This window comes from Pelecanus crispus, chromosome 2 (genome assembly GCF_030463565.1).
Source record: "Pelecanus crispus isolate bPelCri1 chromosome 2, bPelCri1.pri, whole genome shotgun sequence".
Taxonomy (NCBI): domain Eukaryota; kingdom Metazoa; phylum Chordata; class Aves; order Pelecaniformes; family Pelecanidae; genus Pelecanus; species Pelecanus crispus.
In genome coordinates this window covers 43589000-43610633 of record NC_134644.1, presented here as the reverse complement: position 1 = coordinate 43610633, position 21634 = coordinate 43589000, and the positions used below count along the sequence as shown (strand labels likewise).

The 21634-nt window shown below is 47.0% G+C and overlaps 1 protein-coding gene across 1 annotated transcript in view; it reads right to left on the bottom strand.

Annotated features, from left to right (window-relative positions):
- The window catches only part of LOC104032017 (ubiquitin-conjugating enzyme E2 E1-like), a 45815-nt gene extending 43915 nt beyond the window's left edge, over positions 1-1900 (bottom strand). The window contains 3 exon segments of the mRNA XM_075705190.1: positions 943-1007; positions 1558-1594; positions 1721-1900. Coding sequence (XP_075561305.1) covers positions 943-1007; positions 1558-1594; positions 1721-1900 — 282 coding nt within the window.
- Between the last annotated feature and the right edge of the window lie 19734 nt (positions 1901-21634).

Genomic DNA, 21634 nt, shown 5'->3' with positions numbered 1-21634 from the left:
GGAAGGGACAGGGCTGGGGGGGTGACCGTCGCCAGCACTAAAATGGAAGTGGGGCATCACTGGCAACAGCGGGGAGAGCCCAAAGGAGGATCTGTGACCTGTGGCGGGGGAACCCCTGCCTGCTGGATAACCCCCGCCTGCTGGATCGGGTGTTGGGAGCAGGGCAGGCGGCGGGGGGGGGGGGTGAAGGGGAACAGTTAGGCAGGGAAGTGGGGTGCACGGAGGGGACCCACCGAGGCCCGCCGCACCGAGGGGCACGCCAGCAAAAGGGGAAGGGAACAGAGGGTCTGTGCTGGAGGGGTGGGGGGGAGGAGAGAGGAAAAGAAGGGCCAGGGCCTACAAGGGGTGAGAGTGGAGGCCCTGGGGAGGCCGGTGGCAGGGCGGGGGGCAGCGGGGTGCCGGGGGGAGGCAGCCCGCTTTCATGCGGGCACCTCGGGGGCACACGGGAGGAGGGCGAGCACGGTGGGCTACCGAGGGCAGCTCCGCACCCGAGAGGGGCGAGAAGGCGTCGGGAGGGATGGGGGGGGCTGGCAGGGCACCCCGGGAGAGTTAGGGTGGCAGCGAGGGGGGCAGCCGCGGGCCCGGGGCGAGCGGCGGCGGGGCGGCAGCGGGCCGGAGGGCCGGCACAGGGCCGCCTCCCTCCCAGGGCCACCGGCCCCCGGGGAGCTCCCCGGCCCCCGCCGGGCCGCCCCCGCTGCCGCCCCTCCGCCGGGCGAGAGCCGGGGGCAGCGGGGCCCGGCCGAGCTCCCCCGGCCGCGGGCCCGCAGGGCCGGGCGGCGAGGGGCCGGGGGGACAGCGGTACCTGACAGCCCCGGGCGCGATCCCCCTGCCCCGCCGGCTCCGCCGCCTCCCGCCCCATCGCCGGGCCGCGGCCGGCCCTGCCCCTCGCCCCTGCCCCCGGGGCCGGCGGGGAGGGCGGCGGGGGGTGCCCCGTCCCCCTACCTCTCCCTTTGTGTCTGGCTGCTCCTCCTCGGTGCGGCTGGGCCTGGCCACTCGTGTCTCTCTCGCTGGGAGAGAAGCGGAAGTGCTGCAACAGCAACTATTAAACAGGCAATGGCTTCCCTGGCTGCCCCCCCCACCGCCGAGCGGGGCTGGGGGGCGGCGGGGCCGGGGCGCCTCCCGCCGCCGCCTCGCACGGAGCGGGGGCCGCGGGGGGGGGGGGGGCAGGCGGTGGAGCCCCCGCTCCGGGGCTGGAGGGGGGGATCCCGGCAGCCACAGTTCCCCCCATCCCCTCCTCCGGCGGGTGCTGGGGAAGGCAGAAAGGGGCGCTTGGAGGGGGGTCGTGAGTTTTTAATGGAGACCCTCTGGGAAGTAAGGTGCGGGGGTGTCAAGGGGGGAGGGATAGACGCCCTCGCCGGCTCCGCTTTCTGCTTCCGTGCGAGAGCCCCACAGGGACGCGGTCGAGGCAGGTGGCTGGGAGAGGGGGCAAGCTCCCGGGGCTGCTTTTTTAAGGCTGGGAGGGGGTTATTAGGCTTGGCGGGGGGTGGGGTGGGGTGCTGCTTGCTTTCCTCCTATTCTTACAACTGTTTCAACCCCAAAGCTTCTCCCCTGCCTCACCTGCTTTGTCCCTCAGGCCGCAGCAGCAACTTCTCACCTGTCTCAGTTAGAAAGCAATAAGGGGAAAAGAGGAAAAAAAAAAAAACCAAAAAAGAGCTCAGCCCAAAGCCCCCCCGCCCCAAGCAAGCCAAAAGGAATCCCCGGCAGCTTTCCCGTCTCTCACCTGTTTCAGCCCTAAAGCAGCAGCTGTGTCTTCCCTTCCCTCCCCCGGCTCAGCCCTGAACCAGCAGCAGGAGCAGCCGCTTCCCACTCGCCCTCGCCCGGAGTTCAGGATTCCATTGTCCCCCACACTGCACTTGGTGACATCACTGACACACAAAGAAGGGGTACTTCGTGATGTCATCAACGCATGCTGGGAGAGAAAACAAAATCCTGGGCTCGGGGCTTGGCAGCTACAGCACGACACCCCCCTCCCCCCCCCGCCCCTTCAATTTTCCAAAGGTAAAAGTGTTATGGATTTTTATTTTTTTTTTTCCCCCCCGGAGTCCCTTGATGGGGACCCCGTCTGCGGGCAAGGCGCAGCGGCGTTCAGGTCGTATTTGCGAGGCGCTTTACTCATCTTCCCCCCAAATCCTTCCTGTCGAGCTCTCGCTCCCTTGTCGCACCCAACGGAGAAAAAGTAATTTGGCTGGAGCCACCCGCCACCCCCGGCCCACGCGTGGGCGCAGGGAGCAGCCCGCGGGCTGCCGCGGCTCGTCCTGGCCGTGCCGGACCCACTCGTGAAGGGACAATAGGGACGGGCATTCCCGCCGGCCTCACCCGGGGCAGATTTGGCTCTGCGCCGCCACTTTCCACAGCCTGTGGAGGGGTCGCCTGTCGAATTACTTGGTACCTCCAGTGGCCGAAAATACCATGCCTGTCGCCACCGCGCATCGCGATAATGAATCGGAGTTTGTGTTTCCAGCGTTCCTCCCGCGGGAGGACCCCGAGGTGATCCGCAGGCACACACGGCTGCCGCCTCGACAGAGCCGCTGTTACGACATGACGCCTTGGGAGTCCCGGCCGCTCAATTACAAAAGCGAGGCCGCCGGAGCGGCGGGGGACGAGGGGGCGGCACGGCCCCGCGGCCGGGGGACACCCCGGGGCTGGACATCTCCGCTTGGCAGCGGCCGGGAGGGGGGGATCGGGGCGGGGGGCAGCCGGGGCTGGCACCTCCTCAAACCCGGGCTTCCCCCCTCACGCTGCCCGTTGCCGGCAGCGGGGCCGGGGCCGCCGCTCCCTCCAGCCCCGCACGCCAAGATGGCCCCAGCGGGCGGCTGGGCTGGCGGCCGGACCCCCGCCCTCGCCCCCCCCGACGGCTTTTGGGCGCCCCGAGGGGCTCGGCGGGCGGAGGGCCCGGGTGCAGCCGGGGGAGGACCTGCCGAGCCCTGGCAGGGAGCGGCCTTGCCCAGGGCTCCTGTGGGACCCGGCTCTCTGCCCACCAGCGGGACAGGTGGTGTGGAGCTGGGCCCCGAGGCGAACCTCTCCGGGAGGACCCTGTCCCTTAGCAAGGGCGCAGACTTTGGGTGGGGACACAAACCTAAAGGTTGGGTCGGGTCATGGATGCCTGTGGCTTCTTTTGGGGACACTTCGGGACCTGAAGGAAAGGGGTGTTTGGGCCAGGTGGAAGCAGGAGTGCCTGGGGATGCTGAGCCGAGCCTTCGTGTGAGTCACAACTGTGAGGCTTCACAGTTTTGTGACTCACCCCAAGTATCTTGTCATGGCACTGATCTTTCACCATTCATATCCAGCAATCCTTGAGCAAGAGGAACCCCTGGAGGGGACACCCAAGAAGGGACAGTATTTCCCTTGGTCACCCTTCCCTCTCTTTCCTTGGACCTCTGCGCCTGCTGCTTCTCCCTCTTCATCCTCCCCCCCGTCCCCCCAGTTTTCTGCACACATCTCAGCAGCACCTCACTTCACCTGGATTAATCCCCAAACTACCTGCACTCCCCACAGACCTGCTGCTCAGTCTCCATGTGGTGGAGCAGTGCAGTGTGTTAGGTGCACCAGCAACACTGTGAGAGTCACCCCGACGAAAGCAGGAATTCCACTGCAGTGTCACAGTTCCTGGTCTTTGGGCGGGTTTTTTTGGTTTTGGGTTTTTTTTTTACTAACTCTCCTCTTCAGTCTTTATTACCTGTGGCACTACATGTGAGGCCTTGGTGAATTGTCCTCCAAAAACAGCTTGCTTAGCGTAGCCAACCTGTCTAGTTTGACCTGTGGAAATGACACTTGTGAAGACATGTTCATCCTTCCCTCCAGTAATTGTGGAGCTTTGGCATCTCCACCATTGACAATGGCCTCAAAGGCACATAATAAATTTCATGAAAAATGGCATTTAGATAAAGGCAGGTGATCCGATCACTTAGTGCCCCTCACTGATGAAAGGGGGGCAGAATTGACCTATATACTTAACATCAACCCAGCTGCTCTGTCAGCATTCTCCAAACTAACCCCGGGGGCTGTGGAGGATGGGGCTGGCAGCATGGTGCTATGTGCCAGGTGACAAACACAGGAGATGAGAAGACGCAAAGCAAGGTGACCAGGCTTCACAAACTTCACTGCTTATGGAACAACTTTTGAAAAACAGAAAATCTTCACTTTTACCACAAACAAACCTCCAGCCCTTTCCTGCCATCGCAGGAAACCTGCACCAAAGTCAAATGAGACAACTGATATTAATAATGAAAGCCCTCCACTTCTGTAATAGGGGGCAGGGAAAACGTGAAGGTTGTTACAAAATCACACATGCGCTATTCCTTTATTATGTTAATAACCTTGGTAGGGGTTTGCCTGTAGACTAACCTTTTCTGCAGCACACAATCCTTGGTAACTCTGTTCAAAGTAATAATATGATAACCAGCAGCAGCAGTTATTTACTTTGAAGCCTACCCAGAAATACGTTTGCTGAAAGCACCTCCTAATGTCATCGCTTGAGCAGCTGTTACACTGGCAACTCCCATTTTATGACTTACCTCCTAGGCCATGGCTAGGATCAGGCAACGGGCTGTTCTCCTGTGCTAGCCATGCGATTCCCACAGCCCTGGAGAGAGAGGGAGCCAAGAAGCCGACTTCTATGCCCAGAAACATTTTTGCAGCTTGCCTTGCTCCCACCCGTGATTGTCCTCTCAGCCCTGCATGGACACTGAAGAACTGGAAAAGAGTGCAGAACAAGATCCTTTTTCCAGCAAACAGGAGAACTAGCTCCTCTAATCCAATCTCTTCCCATCTTGGGAATTTTGAAAAAACCTCACTGATCTGATTCTATTTCTTTTCTGTGAAGTGTGTGCACTTTATCAGGCGAGCTTTCTTTCTTATCAGTGCTTCTTCTCTCTGTCTCCTTACTTTTTTTTCTCTCCTTTTTTTTTTTTTTTTTTTTGCCAAGTTGTGCAAAGGACTTGTGGAGGAAAACTGACGCAGATTACTCATTTTCACTGTGCCCCAAGCTTTTTTAATCGATGGCACTAGCTGACTGTGTGTAGTAACTGAATAGGATTAGTCACTTTTCCCTCTGGATTGAGTTTGGACGAGGCTGCAAGATAGATGACTAGAACCGAGTTGCCTTTGGGGCTTTGAGCTTAATTCACAACAGAAGCTAGCCAATTCAAACCACTCTGAGCCTCCTGCTAAAGGAAGGTGACTAGGATTAGTCCTTTGTACCACCTCAGCTCCAGATACATTTTCAGCATTATTCCTGGCTGGTCTGTTTGGTCCTGAGCCAAAGCCCCTTACATTTCCACCAATTCCAGTGAGTTTTGCATCAAGCCTTTTGTGGGGAGCAGGAAAGAAATGATAATTTGTTTGGCTCTCTTAATGTCAGCTCGCTGCTAATGTCACGCTTGCAAGTGACAGTGGGAAAACCAGAAACATGCTGATACCTCGCACAGTCCTGTGATGACACACTTTGTCCTTTTTGTGTGACCTTGTGATACAAGTTGAGGTGGCAAGGAAAAGCTACAATAAGCTCAGGACTTATGACACAGCTATTTGAATAAAGCTAGGCAGAAACTCTGAATTGGGCCAAAAGAGGAAGGAACTGTATTCAAATGAGAGAAAATGTAACAGAGAAAACACAAGTGGCTCATTTATGTGATATAAGGGTACTGAATTTACAGGTTCACCCTTTGGTTTCCTGCTCACAACTATCTTGCCATAACGTAATGATGCAGTCCAACTTCCCTTGCTGTAATTTTCTCACACAATACAGCTCTTACTCCTTAGAGTTATATCTTTTTCAATTCCTTACAGAAGAATGAAAGGGTTCACAAACAGAAAAAGACTTGTTTCCTCTCCTTTTATTCCAGTGCCAAAGAGGACTTAGTTGTGGAAGGAAAAGTTTAGGTCTCATTGTCAGACCCCTGCTATTTGCTACTTGGTTTTGGTTTTGTTTGAGACTAGTCCTCAGAGCTCTCTGGAGGCCTTGCCGAGAGACTGTCGTGTGGGCAGAAAGACTTGAGACCTGTTACGTATCTTGGCCTTTTTAAAGTCCTGGCCGAACTCCCACAGAGCTGAAGGGTGGCTGGCAGTTAATTCCAAAAGCTTAAGCAGAGAAGTATAGCTGCCTATAACTATACATATCTTCTACCTCTACCGTGCTTCTTTTATGCCTCTCCTGGTATATGGTCTGGTTCATTTTGGTAACTGAAAAACTGAGGATGCTTAGATCAATGCAGTTTCACAGCATCATAAGAAGTTTCATGAGATATATTTCCAGCGTTTTCTGCCTTGCTTCCAGGTGGTGAGATTGAGCCTTAAAATTGCTTTACCTTGAAGATACAATGAATCACTGCTTTCTCAGTTTGCCCTCTCTATAGCTAGTACTTAGCGATCAGGACTGAGAGATACGTGATGCTTTCCCTGTCTATGTCTCTAGCAGTCATCCTATATTTCTGATCCTCATTTTCCCTCCTGTAAAAGAAGAGAATGATGTTAATTGGGAGTTAGACTGAAAATGTAAATAGAGGTGCACATACAAATGTCACCCCTAGCCACTCACTACACTTCCCTGCCACTTCCTTTTTGTGCCTGATGGATCTGCTTTTCTGCAGAATGCTGCCTCCCCAGTGCTCTCTGTGCTTCCTTCGGGCTTTGCAGTAGCTGGCTCTGCTTTTCTTCTCCATCTCTGCAGCACACAGGCTCCCTGGATTGCTGTATTCCAGACTCCTTGACTTCTTCTCTTCTGGCACTGCATGCTCCCCTAGTTCAGATGTTTTTCCTGTTTCTGCCTCTTTTTCAGTTTACAGAAACTGCTGCTTTTTTGATTGTCATCAGCTCTCCATTTTTACGTACCACTTCTCCTTGGCAGCAGTACATGGATCCTGAAGAAACTCAGAAAGTGGAGTGATTATACTAGATTAAGCAGTAGATGGACTATCGTCAATCAGTCCTGCCCTAGGAGAGCTCCCAGGGCAATGGCATTCCTGTTGGCAAGAGCCCTGGGAGAGGTGAAAGGTGTTGGCCAACATGACCCAGACAAAAGGACTCCTGGAGGTGATGGGTCAAACAGCAGCAAATGTGCTATTTTTGCCACTCATCCCCTGCTAACTTGCAGGAAATTCCAACTTGACATTTAAACTTGTGTTTGCTTTTTATTTGTCACCACTGAACGGCCAATGGTAATGGCCACTGCTGGACCAAATCTGTACTCAAAGCTTTCCGCTACAGTAATAAATGGTTAGGTTGTGACATTCCTATGCTGGCATAATGCCAGGTATAGCCCAGGAAAAGCCAGTCTAAAAGACTGTTTTGCCAGCACAAACGGCACCTCCTGATGTTGCATTTTGCCTGTACAACTGTCTTGCCTGCACAGCTATCGCAAGAGATCTTTTTCTGGTGTAAGCTTAACCTCAGAGTGTCTCTGTCTTGCAACAGAATAGTCAGAGAGGAGAACCGCTGGGGATGGCTTATTAATACTGTACGCTCACAGTTTATGCCTCTGCCTTTGTAAGGTGCTTTGATAAATTCAGATGAAAAAGACAGTATTTTTCATACAGTCACCAGAATGTTACAGGTTGACCATACACTCTGAAGACGTACCCTGGAAAATCGCTCATTGTGGAGATGCAGATCTGCAATAAGACATATAAAATGTCAGTCAATTGCACTGAATGGGCTATTTAAGAACTCAGCAATAAGTGGACAAAGTAATTTTCCTAGTATCTGACGCAAAAGGGTTTCTCACTATATAAATATTACTTACACCTACAGTCCTTTCTTTCTGCCCTTTCAAATATTTCTCAGTGTCACAGTATGTGTCACTCTGGCTCAGATGGGTTAGTACAAGAAAATCTGCTTTGCTTGCTCATACACTGAATTGGTAATATTCTTATTCTAGTTTATTCTTTCTACTAAAAAAATGAGTGATTCCCCATCTGCTCCAATTCTGTGGATTTGTAAATCCATGTGGGAAAAAATCCACATGTCCTAACTTCTCAGAAAATGTATTTAGTGAGGATTTCAATTGAGTCTTTCAACCTCTGCCTCCTCATCTAACAAAGGTTCTTCTCAACAGAGAAGGATCAGGAGAGGTGTTCAGGGCTCAGTAATTTCACTCTGTGGCTTGACTACAGTTCAAGACTTCAATGGTCTTCAACTGCAATTTTTCTCCCTAGGCCTCCTTATTATTAGAGCCCTTCAAAAGGAAGCAATAGAATCACTCAGACTTTTACAGATTCCTGATGCTGCATTCTTGAGAAACCAGTGTATAACACTTCTTTTCTTCTTTTTTGTCTGACCAGCACATGGAAGCAAAGAATAGAACATGCATCTGATTGTTAACCATTACTTATATTTAACACTTACATTGTATATTTTTCATATTTATTGAGGGATAAAGCATTCTTCACTTCCCATGTAAAGTCCATAGTTAAAACAAAAAGGTGTATGCTATTAAAAACTCCAGCATTAGAGCGCCCTACATTTCAAGACTTCTTAAATGCCGTTGACTATTTTTTTTCTTCCTGATATAGACCATGGTAACTCTCAGATTATGCCAAAGGTTATAGAAGTGTTCACAGCATGAACTAAAACTTCATACATAACATTTTCTCATTATGCCTTCTCACATTCATGATCACAAAACTTCCATTTTGCGTCTTCAGCAATTGCTTACATGGAAGTATAAGCTCAGGAAACCTAAACATTTCTGAATACCTGTAAAAGACTTTTTTTTGTTGTTAAATAACCTTGTGTTGTTCTGCTCTGTTCCCGTACAATCATAAAAGGTGTCTTTGAACTGCGGCTTCTTGCTAAGCTAAAGAATGTCATGTCTATGGCCTGAAGGACAGCTAGATATTTCAGGCTTTGTCCACACAGGCACATTTCACCCTTCACATCAATACAACTATACAGATATAGTTAAACAAGCGTAACCCTACCTGTGAACTTCTGTCCCATCATAAAAATACTGTCTCCAGTTCAACTAAAACCCATTCCACAGTAATATAAGTCAAAATTGGGAAAAGACTCACTTCTAGAGTGTTCACACGAGGAACTATATCAGCATAATTATATAACATTACATAATATAATAACCTCTTCTGTTGCACAGGCATGCTTTGGGAAACTTTATCCATGGTGTAATGAACTTGCCCTGCCAATCTCTTCATTCAACATTTCTGTTGAGTTAGAACTGAAACAGGAGGACCTTGCTTTGATGCTGTGTTTGTGTTCCTTTCTCAAAGAATTCATTGCACCTTTTCTCCCCCTTTGGCTTTTTCTTTTCTTTCCTTCTCCCCATAGCCTGAAGCACTGTCTTTCTCCATGTTTGTCTGGCCATGATTCTCTGCTTCTTTTTTACCTTTTCCACTTTTTCTTCTTTATACGCTTCCTTGTTTCTGGCTTTTCTTAACTCCCTGCAAGTGATTCCCTGAATTTGGGCCAGTGTGTCCAGTCAGCCAAGTTTTTTTCTCCCATCTCCTCCAAGCATGCAAAATGGAAAATTATTTCCTTCTTCCCCTTCCTTCCAGGTGGTGTGGTGGCTACTTCTCTAGCACATGTCACTACATTAGTTCCTTCTCCTTATTTCCTGCTTCTTCCAGGCTTACAGGCTGCTCCTTGAAGTGTCTTGCAAATAGCCATGCAAGCAGCTTTCTCTCAACAGACCAGTAACGTAGCAAATGCTCTACAGCCTCACAGGTCCACAGCCTGTAGTTTGAGCACCACTACCTATTGCATCAGTTGGCATGATAAAAATAGGAGCTCTCTGGACATGAAGTTTTTCTTCTTGTAGCATGACATTAGGGCTTTAGGCATTACCACAATATGAACAGGACACAATAATACAACAGCAGAAATTTAATTCCTGTTTTGAGAGTTATAACTTCTTTTTTTTTTGAACAATACCCCAAGTCAAAAAATATTTATATAGAACCTGATTTAGTAAGACGTCTACAAGCCTAGAGACACATGGCTGGTAAGAATCCAGTCATGTGTATATGCTTGAAGCAAATCAGAAGGACATGCCTCCTATACAGAATACAGTGTTCAAGGTGTCAGTAAAACCACACAGCTCTGTGGTACTTTGGGTGGCAATCGTACCACACCCTGGAAGGGTTTGTTTGCAAAACTGAGGTTGAGAAAAAAAGGCTCTGAACAACAGATGTCAGGAGTACTTCCTCCACCAGGTATAGTCAGGAGGACAGAGAAAAATCTTTTCACTTACTTTTTGAAGATTTGCACACAAATTGCTGTGTCTTCAAAAATGAGGTTTGCATTTCAAATCTCAGAATTTATGTATTGAAACTACAAACTACAGGCAGTCTTTACAGGGTGGGCTGATATGAAAGGCATATTCATATGATTTTTTTAAAAACAGTTAATAATGAAATGGAATATTGCCATTTTTCCTAGGAATTTGTTGGCAAGGAAATTGAAGATTTTACAAACAGCAGAGACAGGACTAACACCTTTCCAATGCCACTTCTAAATTCTGCCATTATTTTTGTTTTAAGCATCTGCAAACCTCAAAAGATGCCCATTTATTTTTTGTTGATGTCACAGAAAGGTGACACTCACGCTTTTAAATATACAGTGTCACACAGGACAAACAATGCAGTACAATCATCTGCAGACTGGGAAACTGTGGGTTCGTTTACCATGACAGCGTTTCACCCGTTTACCTTCTGTTTAAACCCATCAGGCCTCATGCACCGACTGATGAAGTCAATAAGATTCTTTTCACTAGTTTAATCTGTTTCAAACCAAGTCATTGGATAGGAGCAGATTTTTGGAAGGAACTCATTAGTGGAGATGCTGCTGCTTTCTGCAACTCCAAGACTGCCACTGGGAGAATCCTTTAGTTGCCTTAATGTCTCTGCTGCATCCGTGTGTTGTGTTGTGGCCGTGTTACCCAGGTATTGTGGGTTTCTCTAATTTAGCTGCCTTGATCTCCATTCAGTTATGCTTTTTCCCCTGCTGTAAAATATTATTTTCCTGTCTTCTAGTTTCTGTGCTATTGGCAGCCCTTCCTCTCTGCTTATCAGAAAAGCAAGAGGGAGGACAGTGTCACAGTTGAATGATTTTTTATAAGGTTGGGATATACTGTAGGTTTCACAATAAGATAGCCTGGCCAATGGAGTTTGTATATATAGATTTTTCAGTTTCGTTGCAGCTATGGGATTAGCTAGCACAGTAAAAGGAAAAAAGCGAAGAGAGGGATTCTGACTTTGCCTTGGCATAACCCTACTGAGTTCAGCAGACTTACTCCAGATTTACGCTGGAATAAAGGGAGCTCAGAGTCAAGCCCAATGGATCAGTTTACAGTGCTTTTGGAGGCATCAATTTACTCAGTCACTTGGAAAATCTTACTCCCCTACTGCCAAAGATCTGGGACAATTCACAATTCACAATTCTAATATGTTTGGGGGTCTGCTCTGTGGTGTGTAGATGTGTTTGCTTAATAGAATTAGGAATCTGTAAAGTAAACTTTATATAGAAAGCCCTGCCCTCTCTCGTGCTCAAGGGCAAAGTAGAGAATAAGGTGCACAATGAATTTCCTGCCCCTGTACAAGGACAAAAAGCTCATGAGTGCTGGCCTGTAACAGACCTGGATATAGCCTTCCAGCCAGCGATCGCTTACGCAGCCCTCAGAAGCAAACACTAGCTAGATGCAGACCTGAGTGCTTTCGTTCACGGAAAAAGGATGCCAACAGCCTGCTGTGAGGAATCCTGTCCTGACTGATTGGATTTCTTATAGCAGAGCCCACGCGGAAGAGCACCTTCGCTCCCCTTCATTGCACGGACAGGATTCTGGTCCCGCTATTAAACGGCTTAATGTGCCACCCTTGCTCTTTAATGAGACAGGCTTAAGCAAGCTTGTAGGTGTGGGGAAAAAGGCTGTTTTCTTCCTGTATCAGTGGCAATTACATGAAGCAAGCTTATCAACTTTGACCACATGCTACTACCATAATTTTTCTTTTAAGAAAAAGGACTCTGTGGTAAGTAAAAATAGAAAAATGTTGCTGTTTGGAGGTTTGTTGACAGATTTTTTTTGTGCTCCCCAAGGTGTGAAATCACACTTGGCAAAAAGCATCTGAACACTAGGATGTGTCATTTAGTGCCCTAAGTGTTTACGCCCAAACCCCTGCCACTGATGACACAACAAGCTGCAAGAACAAAAGTCTGTTGGCTGGAATCTGAACTGGTTTCCTAATTCACACCTGTGCTTTGGCAGACAAGCAGCCATCAATCACAGACTCCCATGCATCCTGGGTACAGTGCTATAGGCAGGGCTGAAAACATTTCTCAGAGTGTTGATGGGAGGGATAGGGTAAGAAAAAACAATAGAAGAAAAGTAAGGAAAAAAGGTAATAGAATTACAGGAAACGGGGCTGGAAGGGATGTCAGGAGGCTGGATTGACTATACTTGTGTAATTCCTGACAGATGCAATTAAAAAACCCCATAACGCATTATGGCCACAGAGCCACAGATACAATTTCTCAGAAACAAATCACTCTCTACATCTGCTAAATCTTAAAGCACCATTCCAGAGTGGTAGACAGCAGTTTGAATTGCTACACAAAAGTTCCTGTATCTTCTTTTTTTTGAGTATGTATAAAGTATCTGTATAAAATATTTATCTACAGAATGGAAGGGTATAGGTATACGTGATTTTTGTAACACTCTGCCAAGAAATGGAATTTTACTAGAGTAAGACTTGTGTAACATGCTTGAAATTGGGCTCATAACCAGCTTGTACAGCTTTCAGTTTTATGGGTGGATTTTTTGTTTAAGAAGTAGAAGTAAATAAAAGAAGAGGGAAAAAAAAGGAAAATTAACTCCTATGCAGCTAAATCATCTTTAGAAAGGTATCAAGGCCAGGTCTCCTCATTAGTTTCTTTCTTCATTAGCATTGGAAGAACAAAGAACAGCATTTACTTTATATTCTAAAGATTAATTGAAGTGGGGGATGAAACACTGAAATTGAATTAGTAAATTATTAACCAATTTCTAAGTAATAAGAAATAATCTATTATGGAGTCTATCTCTCCATCTAGAGATTTGTCTTAAGCATTTGTCTTTAGGAGAGAAGGTGGAAGGAATAAGGGGACACAGACTAGAGACAATCCATCAAGTCAGCTACTGGAACATTAATAATGAAGACCTTTGAACTTGGCAAATCTTCCAGATATCTCTCTCTTAACTGTGACTTACAAATTGTCCCAGGGTTGCTGCTTAATCTAATGGTGACTTTCTAATTTTTGCCCCCCACGTTATTAAAAACGCTCCCGTTACAATCTCAGCAGCTGACAGCGAAAGCAACAGTTGACGAAGCCCGAATCTGGCAGTGTGTCAACTCAGGAACTCCCTCCAGCCTGCAAATACAGCTCCACCCACTCGCATTTTCAGGAGAGGAGCCTGGTGCCAAGGCAGCGCTGGCGAAGGAGGTGACTGGGGAAGTGGAGATTCTGGCTTCTTTGATTTCTGAGGCTGCCTATGAACAACCGGGTTCTTTCTTCCCTTTTGAGTCAAACCTCGCTTTGACGGCTGGAAGGTTTCCCCATCACTTATTTCTAAGATTAAAACTCCGATTTACTTTTAGAAACCATAATAAGTAACACAAGCGTCCGACTGAAACCAACAAACTTACCTCGCGTAGAGTTCTGACTAAGAGGAAGGGCCTGGGTCTCACTACGAATACTTCTCAATGGCCTTGTGGCATAAAGGTGTTTTGAAGCAGCTCACAGGGGTGAGATTTTAATCTGCCATTCCTTCCTGGCCCCGTGGCATACGGGATGCGCTTGCAGGATGCGTGGAAAGATTGGGGAGGAAGAGAGGAGAAGGCGTATGGGGTACTCACAGGCACCTCCACCCACAACAACTGCCCGATGGAGGTTATGGCTGTTCTAAAGTACGCTACCCAGTCCCCTGATCTGAGAAGGGTTAAAGCCTTTACCCCGGGTGTAAAGCTCTATTCGTCTCTGCCTGTATGGTGGTCTCCTGCCCTGCTTCATATATGCATCTCTCAGCTCCAGCCCACAATACTTTGCATCCAGACACACATACACAGTCTCTGCTCAGAAGAACAAATGTGTTTTGTCCTATGGTCTCACTGTGCTCCACAGTCTATAGGGCCCTATGAATGGCCTTGATGGATTTTAGGGATGGGAGGGGGGAGGACAGAAGTAGGATCTTTTGGAAAACTTTTACCCTGTGGTGCCTGAGCTGTGCCAGATTTCCCTGGCTGGGCTGCGAACTCTGCAAACACACATTGCTCTCTCTCAGACTTTTACGTAGGCTTTGATGAAAGCCCACAAGTAATGTGCTAAATCCTTTACTCCCACCTCCAGTCTTAAATGAATAACTTCTTGACTCGTTGTACCTATGCACAGCTTTAATGGATGACTTCAGCTCCAAGGGTGAGCGTCTGTCCCCAGCCTCCTTCCTTGTTTGTCAACACCCCTATCTCCTCCCCACCATAGCCCAATGGCTTAGACCATCCTCCAGGCACTTCCAGGGCCTGCCAGGAGTGGAAAGTGGCAGAAGTGCACAGGTGAAATTGTCCTGTGCCTGGGTTCAGTTTCACCCCAAATGATGCTCCTCTTGTTCCATTTTAGGGACAGCTCTCAGCCCACAGGCAAAGGAGGGCTGAATCCAATTACCCCTTTTTCCCCCTCCCTCCAAATGAGTGTTGGCTCTGGTTTGTAAACAAGGGAACAGCTACACACCTCGAGCCCTGGTTCACAGTTGTTCCAGAGTACACCCTGCCTGTCAGAAAGAATGGGAGGAAGCTCCTGGACTTGTTCTGCTCAGCTTCACTGTGTGATTGGGCTCTAAACCACATCAGACCCAAGGGTAGACCTACAGTGATTGAATGTTGTCTGGCAACACTGGCTGGTGATGATTTCTCAGCAGAGCTTTCACTTGGAAAACCTCATTCCTTCTTAAAATGCTCTCAAGATGCTGTGCGTGAAGATGAGCTTCAGTAGTACCCACAGCAAATGTGCTTCTGGACCTGGCTCTCCTACATCCCTCATGCCTGGCGTATGCTATGCAAGCATCCTCCTGCTCTATAAATACATGCCGCATCTATAAAACATAGGTGGGGAGAGCCTGAACAAAATTGTTCTGACTACAATGCATGTGGTGCCCTCTCTCAACACTACTCTGTATTCACTTTCCCTCTGTGTCTCAGGGGCAGGCTTACAGTCTCTGTAAAATTTTGTTTTCTCCTTCTTAGATCCCAAGCCCTTTGAGTTAAACCATTACAAGGGAAGATACAGAGATAGCAGAGGAACATGGGATTTTCTTGTAATTTTAGCATTTATTTCCTTCTTAAAGATGCAATTGTTTAAAATAAGTGATGTCCTGGCAAAGGCTAGCGTTACACCGTGCCAGACAATTTTATCACCCCAGCCCACGAAGGCTCTAGTGTACAACATAAAGCTGCTTTACTTTCTGACGTGCCAGTTTTTCAATGCCAGACACACACCCCTCCTTGGCAGTGCCCTATTCATCTCCGGAGGGTTTTTTTTTTTCGCTCAAAATTAGCCCCCCTCCAGCATCCTTCTGCACTCCTGCAGGTACCATCGGTGCCGAGCCGGAGCCGAGCCGAGCCGAGCCGAGTCGATTCGACTCGGCTCGGCTCGGCTCGGCTCGGCTCGGCGACAGGAGGGGGAGCTCGCAGCGCGCCGGCTTTAATCAGGGACTTAATTTAGCACCGCTGCAAAATCACCACCGCGGCTGAGGTGCCCATAGGGCCCTTCTCAAGTCCCCACCTCAAAGGGAAAAAGGAGGGTTTTATTTTGGGGTTGAGGTTAGGGAGGAAAAGGAAACTAAATTAAAGGGGAGTTGAGAGGCGATGCGGCTGCCGGGAAGTGATGGAGCGGGTGGATCTTAATATGTATTTATGGTGCTAGCAGGGATGAATAAGATGATTCCAGTAATAACATCTTTGCTCTGATAGACCAGGGCAGGTTCGCTGCTGGTGTAGGTTCCTCAATTCAGCTGAGGTATAAAGCCTTGTGCCCGCTTACGCTAGCACTGAATTTAGCTGTATATCTGCTAGGAGACCCGTGGAAGGAGCAATGCCATGCCAGAGGAAAAGCCTTTGTTTCCAAAAGTGAGACAGAAAAGCATCGACTACCAGACTCATCTTAAAAGCACAAGACCCAAGGATCGAGCTCTCTTCTTCAGTATAAATTCAGGAGAAGGATATTCAAGTCTGTGCTGTGACATGGAGCCGTAGGGGCAGAACTTGGCCTCACGCACAAACTTTCTGCCACACCTTTAGGCCTGACACAAGGCTCAGCCCCAGTTAACATGAAGCTTCATGAAGTTAGGACACTTTCCTGAAAAATTCCTCTTGAACTCGGAGGCACCATGCTTTTTTTTTTTTTCTTTCGCTTTTTTTTTACTCTTTTGTCTGAGAAGTCAACCGAGGGCAGAATCTGGGAAAAATTCCCAACCCGTCAAAGCACCTTCCGGAAGTAATTTCTCCCTAAGGATGCAGAGGAAATTGCGGCTTTCAGCTTGCATTTGTCAAGACAAAACTAACATCAGTTTTTATGGAGCTAAGCCACAAGGAAAACTTGTATTGGTTTCACAGCAGTAGTGAGAGCAGGTTTTCATGACAGAATGATAAGACCAAGCCCTGTCTACCCTTGCGCACAGCCTACAGGTACAGTACCACAGCTGAGCTGGTCTTCAAAATGGACATTATTTTTCTAGTGCAGACAGCCCTGTAGAAAGCTAATCTCCTAATACCATAGTGATCCATTTGTGAGAGATTTATTTTACAGTCCCCTAAGTGCTTGCATAATTCTCCTGTGTAAATTCCATGAAAATTCCCAAGTTTGAAACCCAGCAATCTTGCACCAGGTAGCTTTCTAAGGTAAAATATCCTTCTCCTTATGTGTAAGCTCATGGGCCTCATTATTCGTGCAAGCCGGGCCTATGATAGGAAAAAAAAAGCGTACAACTTGAGCTGGAGAAGAAAGAATCTAGACTGGATTCAAAATATTTAGTGCCAAATTAAAGAATTTCCCGAGGAGCTCTCTCAGATAGAGGGTTGTATCTCCCCTTGCTTTGGAATAGGAGCAGGGTTCTCTGCAGGCACAGAAACCTTTCTACACATACAGCCCTGTGATACATTTAAACAGAATGAACCTCGTTCTTAAACCTATCTAAAAATGTTAGTGGAATCATGAACACTGACCTTAAAATGAAAAATGATTTGCAACCTTTGCAGTGGTGTCTTTATCATAGTGCCATAATTTAAAGTATTTTATCCACTCAGCTACACAATCTTACCATTCATTTGCAGTTGTCATTTTACCTACAGAAGAGTTCACCTAATATCCCCCAAAGCAAGAGAAACCTACCGAGTATTACAAAGGGGAAATTATTACTAGTATATTATATAGAAAGGCTGTAAAGTTCAAACGGAGTTGTGTGTGCGCACCGCGTTTCATGCAAATTACGCTTAATGGTTTAACACTGCATTATATTTTGCCTCCTGAATAAAAATACTTCTTTAGTTATTTTTCTAATAATCTATGTAACTTTGGGGAACTAATTAAGGCAAACCATTTCCAATGTGCCTGTTTAGCTGCCTAAATCAAGAGGCTTGATTTTCAAAAGTGCTGAGTACTGAAGCTCTAGTAGATACTTAGCATTTGCCTGGTCATTTTTATGTGGTCAGTATAAATTTAGGAGCCCTATGTGAGCTACCTATGTGATATTTTTGTTTAATTATTTTAAATATAAGTCCAGAGCTCACAGTAAAAAAATGAAATCTAAGCAACATTTCTAGTAAGTTTATTTCTCCTCTCCCTTCCCCCACGTTTCCAACTTAGCTGTAGGAAAAGATGCCAACCTACAAGACTTTTTCAATGTAAAGGTGTTTCTGTAGCTGCAGGAAAATGCTGATACTACTTCTTGATTACAAAGGGAGTATGTGATGCATAATTAATCCACATATGGATAAGGACATCTTCCAAGACTGGAAGTGGAAAACTAATCAAGAGTACATATGACACACTGGATCCAATACACATGCTTCACCAGGACTTCTTGGCTGCCTCACATCTGGCTGGCTTGGAGCGCAGGCAGAGCAGCGCATGAGTGTCTGCCCTGTTTCATGGAGATGAACGCTGAACTGAAGCCTGGCTCTGCCTGCAAGGCTTCAGTTTCATCAGCTTAGTGAGTGCTAAAGTATGGTTTATCTTGCCTGGACTAGAGTTTTGAATATATTAATTTGTTTCTAGCAAACTAACACCATACAAGAGGAATGTTTTGAATCCTAAACCTTTGGCTTGGTCTGTACACAGATTTTGTACTGATGTAACTAACAAAAGTGCTAGCATGATTTATTTATTTTTTTATCCAGGGACATCTCCCACAGAAAAAAATCCCTGCTGGCAACTGATGTGAAAACTGCATACCGATACCTTATTTTGAAGGGCCAGAGTGGCTACAGATACAGATGCCAAATTCTCATTGACTTAGCAGGGGATCTGCCTCAGAAAGGATGGAGATGTCATGTTTTATACCACTGTGTTGGCTGCTGGAAGCAGCTGTGCTTTCCAGTCATGTGGAGAATTACTGAGGTCTCAAAGGGGGTGCTGAGGTTCCCATGGCTGAGTACCACCAGAAAGGTTTAGACTTGGTTCCCCAGGAACCTCTTGCTTTCCTCAAAACATAGATGAACATGATGACAAACTAATTCTTCAATGCTGGGTGCCATACCTTACAGAAAGATTTACAGAGCTGTTTGTAGCAGGTGCTTTGGCTGTGCTGTTTACTGCTTCAATGAGAGACCAAGTAAGATTTTTATATTCCTCTCCCATAATATTTAATGAGCAATATTTATGCTTATGTCAGAGATAGGCTTTGAGCTGTGATTATTGGCTGCAGTTTTGCAGTCTAATGTGATGTCCAACTTCAATACTCACTGTTATGAGGCACCATTATGAGGCAGTGGTTCTTGTCACCTTATCTTACAAAACATAGACTGCAGTTATGGTTTAGGAGGTTGGAAAGGTCTGTGAATGTTAATAGTGAATTATGAAACTGTTGATTTTTTGTGTCCTGAATCTGAAGAGCAGCCGACCAAAGCAAAGTGCCTACAATATATATACACATATAAAAATACACACGCACACACACACATAAGCAGTACAGGTATGCAGACAAAATTCAACTCCCTAAGTATGCCCTGAATCAAATACGCTAAAATAAATCTCAACTACATTGTCTCAAAAGAGCCCCATAAATAGAAAAGTGCTCAGACACATTTGACTCCACTAGCAAGGGGTCAGCTCTTTGATCTCATCAGATGTTCTGTAATGCCTCACCCAAAGTGTCTGACTTGTCAGTCATGCTGCCTCCCTTTTACAATCAGCCAAGGCATGGGTACAATCTTCCATCTCATGGGTGGCTATTTGTTGGGCCCAATAATGCAGGCAGGAGTCTGAGCTGCATTTCTGAGGGAAAGAACTGACACAAGGCTAAGTCAAAGCAAACATAAAGGATGAAACCCTGGTGGGGCCAAATCACTCTAAGTATATCAAAGCTAGTGGAAATACACAGATTTGCATTAGCTCAAGATGAGGGCCAATGTACTTGGAGAACCCAAATCCTTGGCAAAATACAAGGTCTTTTCTCTTTAAATATCTGTTACCTATTATAGGTCAGATTCAATGAGCATGTCAAAATGCAACTGAGGGACAAAGATTGGAAAGTACTTCGAGCGAAGGCTTTCCTTGAATATTCATCTTAGTATGACTTCGAGGTAGAAAACTTCCAGAGAGGTCTTTGCATAGAGGCATTTGTTCCTTCCCATGGAAAGCAGGTGAAAGGAAAGTAGAGAGTGAGCCATACTCATGCCTGTTTTGTGAGAGCGTTGGGGAGGTGTCTCACACCAAGGAAATTGTCAAATATGGAAAAACTGTCAAAAAGGGCTTTCCCGGTAGCTTACTTTGGGAGAACTGTTCTTCAAGCAAGGTCTCTTGGGGCTGTATCACACAATTCATTAGAGACAATCGGTGGGTCAAGTAGTGGCAATGATCTTTGAAAAAAAGTCCAGTTTCCACTTCTCATTTTGTCATAAGCTGTCAGGAAGTGTTACACAGTGCAATTAAACAGCTGTTGCTTTTCTCCTTAAAGGCAGATGTAGTAACACTGGTAGAGAACCTTGCTCCAGTAGATCTGTGAAGTGTGATGGAAATCCTCCTAACACCCACCTCACAATATTGTGAAATCTTAGTTGCCCTGGATGGTTTTCCTTCCTGAATTCAAGAAACTCCAATTTTGTTTCCTGGGGTGTTCCTGGGCTGGATTTTAATATTTTTCTTGCAGAGATGGGTGCTGTCACCAACAACTGTCACTTTGGATAGTTCCAGGTCTGGATGAGGAAGCAATGGAGAAACAGGAGAGAGGATGGTGGGAGAAGAAATAGCCCTTGGATTAATGGAAGCATTTTTTTTAATAGCTGGTCCTAGCAACAACTTCCAGCACGGTTTTGTCTGGCTGCTGACAGGCAACTGTTCTGCAGTGGCATCTACACTCTGTTAGGAGACTTGGAAAGGAATTAAGGCTATACTTTAAACCAGATCTCACTGGCTCTTGTTGACATCCTCCTGATTGATGCCAGCATAGATGAGAAGAGGATCTGACCTTAGGGCTTATAAAAAGCCCCCACATTTCTAAACGAATTTTGTTGTGTAATTAAAGCTGGCAGAGCGCTGGTGCTACCTCAGAGAGAACTGAATCAGCAACGTAGTCACTTGGCTCCACATTCCTGCTTCTCCTGAGGCAGCCAAATGACAGCGAGAGGGGGAAGGAGGAGCTGTGATGAATGTGTTGCAAAAGCATCAGAGTGCAAGGAGATGGGGGACGAGGCAAGCAATTCCCTGCTTCAAAGCACTACCCAGGGAAGACTTCTAGCTCACACAAAGCGGTGCAGCTGCGGCTGTCAGCCCACATCTGAAGGAGGTGTTTTGGACGGCTACACTGAGTACTCACCCCACTACATTGCACCCAGCTAATGCTGTGAAGCTTGTATACCTGAGGCGTCGTCAGTGCTGTCATCCCACTGACAAACGGTCACAGCCAGCAAAATGGTCCTCCTGCTCAGACTGTTGTCCCTGCAGTAGCTGAAAGATGTCTTTTGTTGTAAGGCATCACTAGGTACATGTGGGGCAAGAGTCCCTCACTGAATACGGCTCTTGTGGTGGGAAACCGCAGGGGAGAGCTGCATTCTTTAACAAACTCAGCATCTCCCGTGTTTGTGTGATGTTGAATGTGAATATCGTGTATTACATGCCAAGAGTTTACATTTTAAAGTCTCAGAGTCATTAATTTATATGGACTACCAATTCTGCATTTCAGATGCTCCCTTCATCACATGGCTGCATAGGAGCGATTATTGGGACACCTCTACTGCTGCTGCACAATGAAGATGGTCCAGCATAGCAGCGCACTATGCAAGCTGAGACTTTTAAGAGGAAAGAGTCAGGCTCACTCACATTGCCATTGAAGACAAGCTTTATTTGCACAGATGCCAGTGGGAAGAATCAAGTATTTTCAGGCTTCTCAGAGGAATATTATAAACAAAGCAGGGTAAAAGGAAAGGTGTATAAAATGTCTTGACAG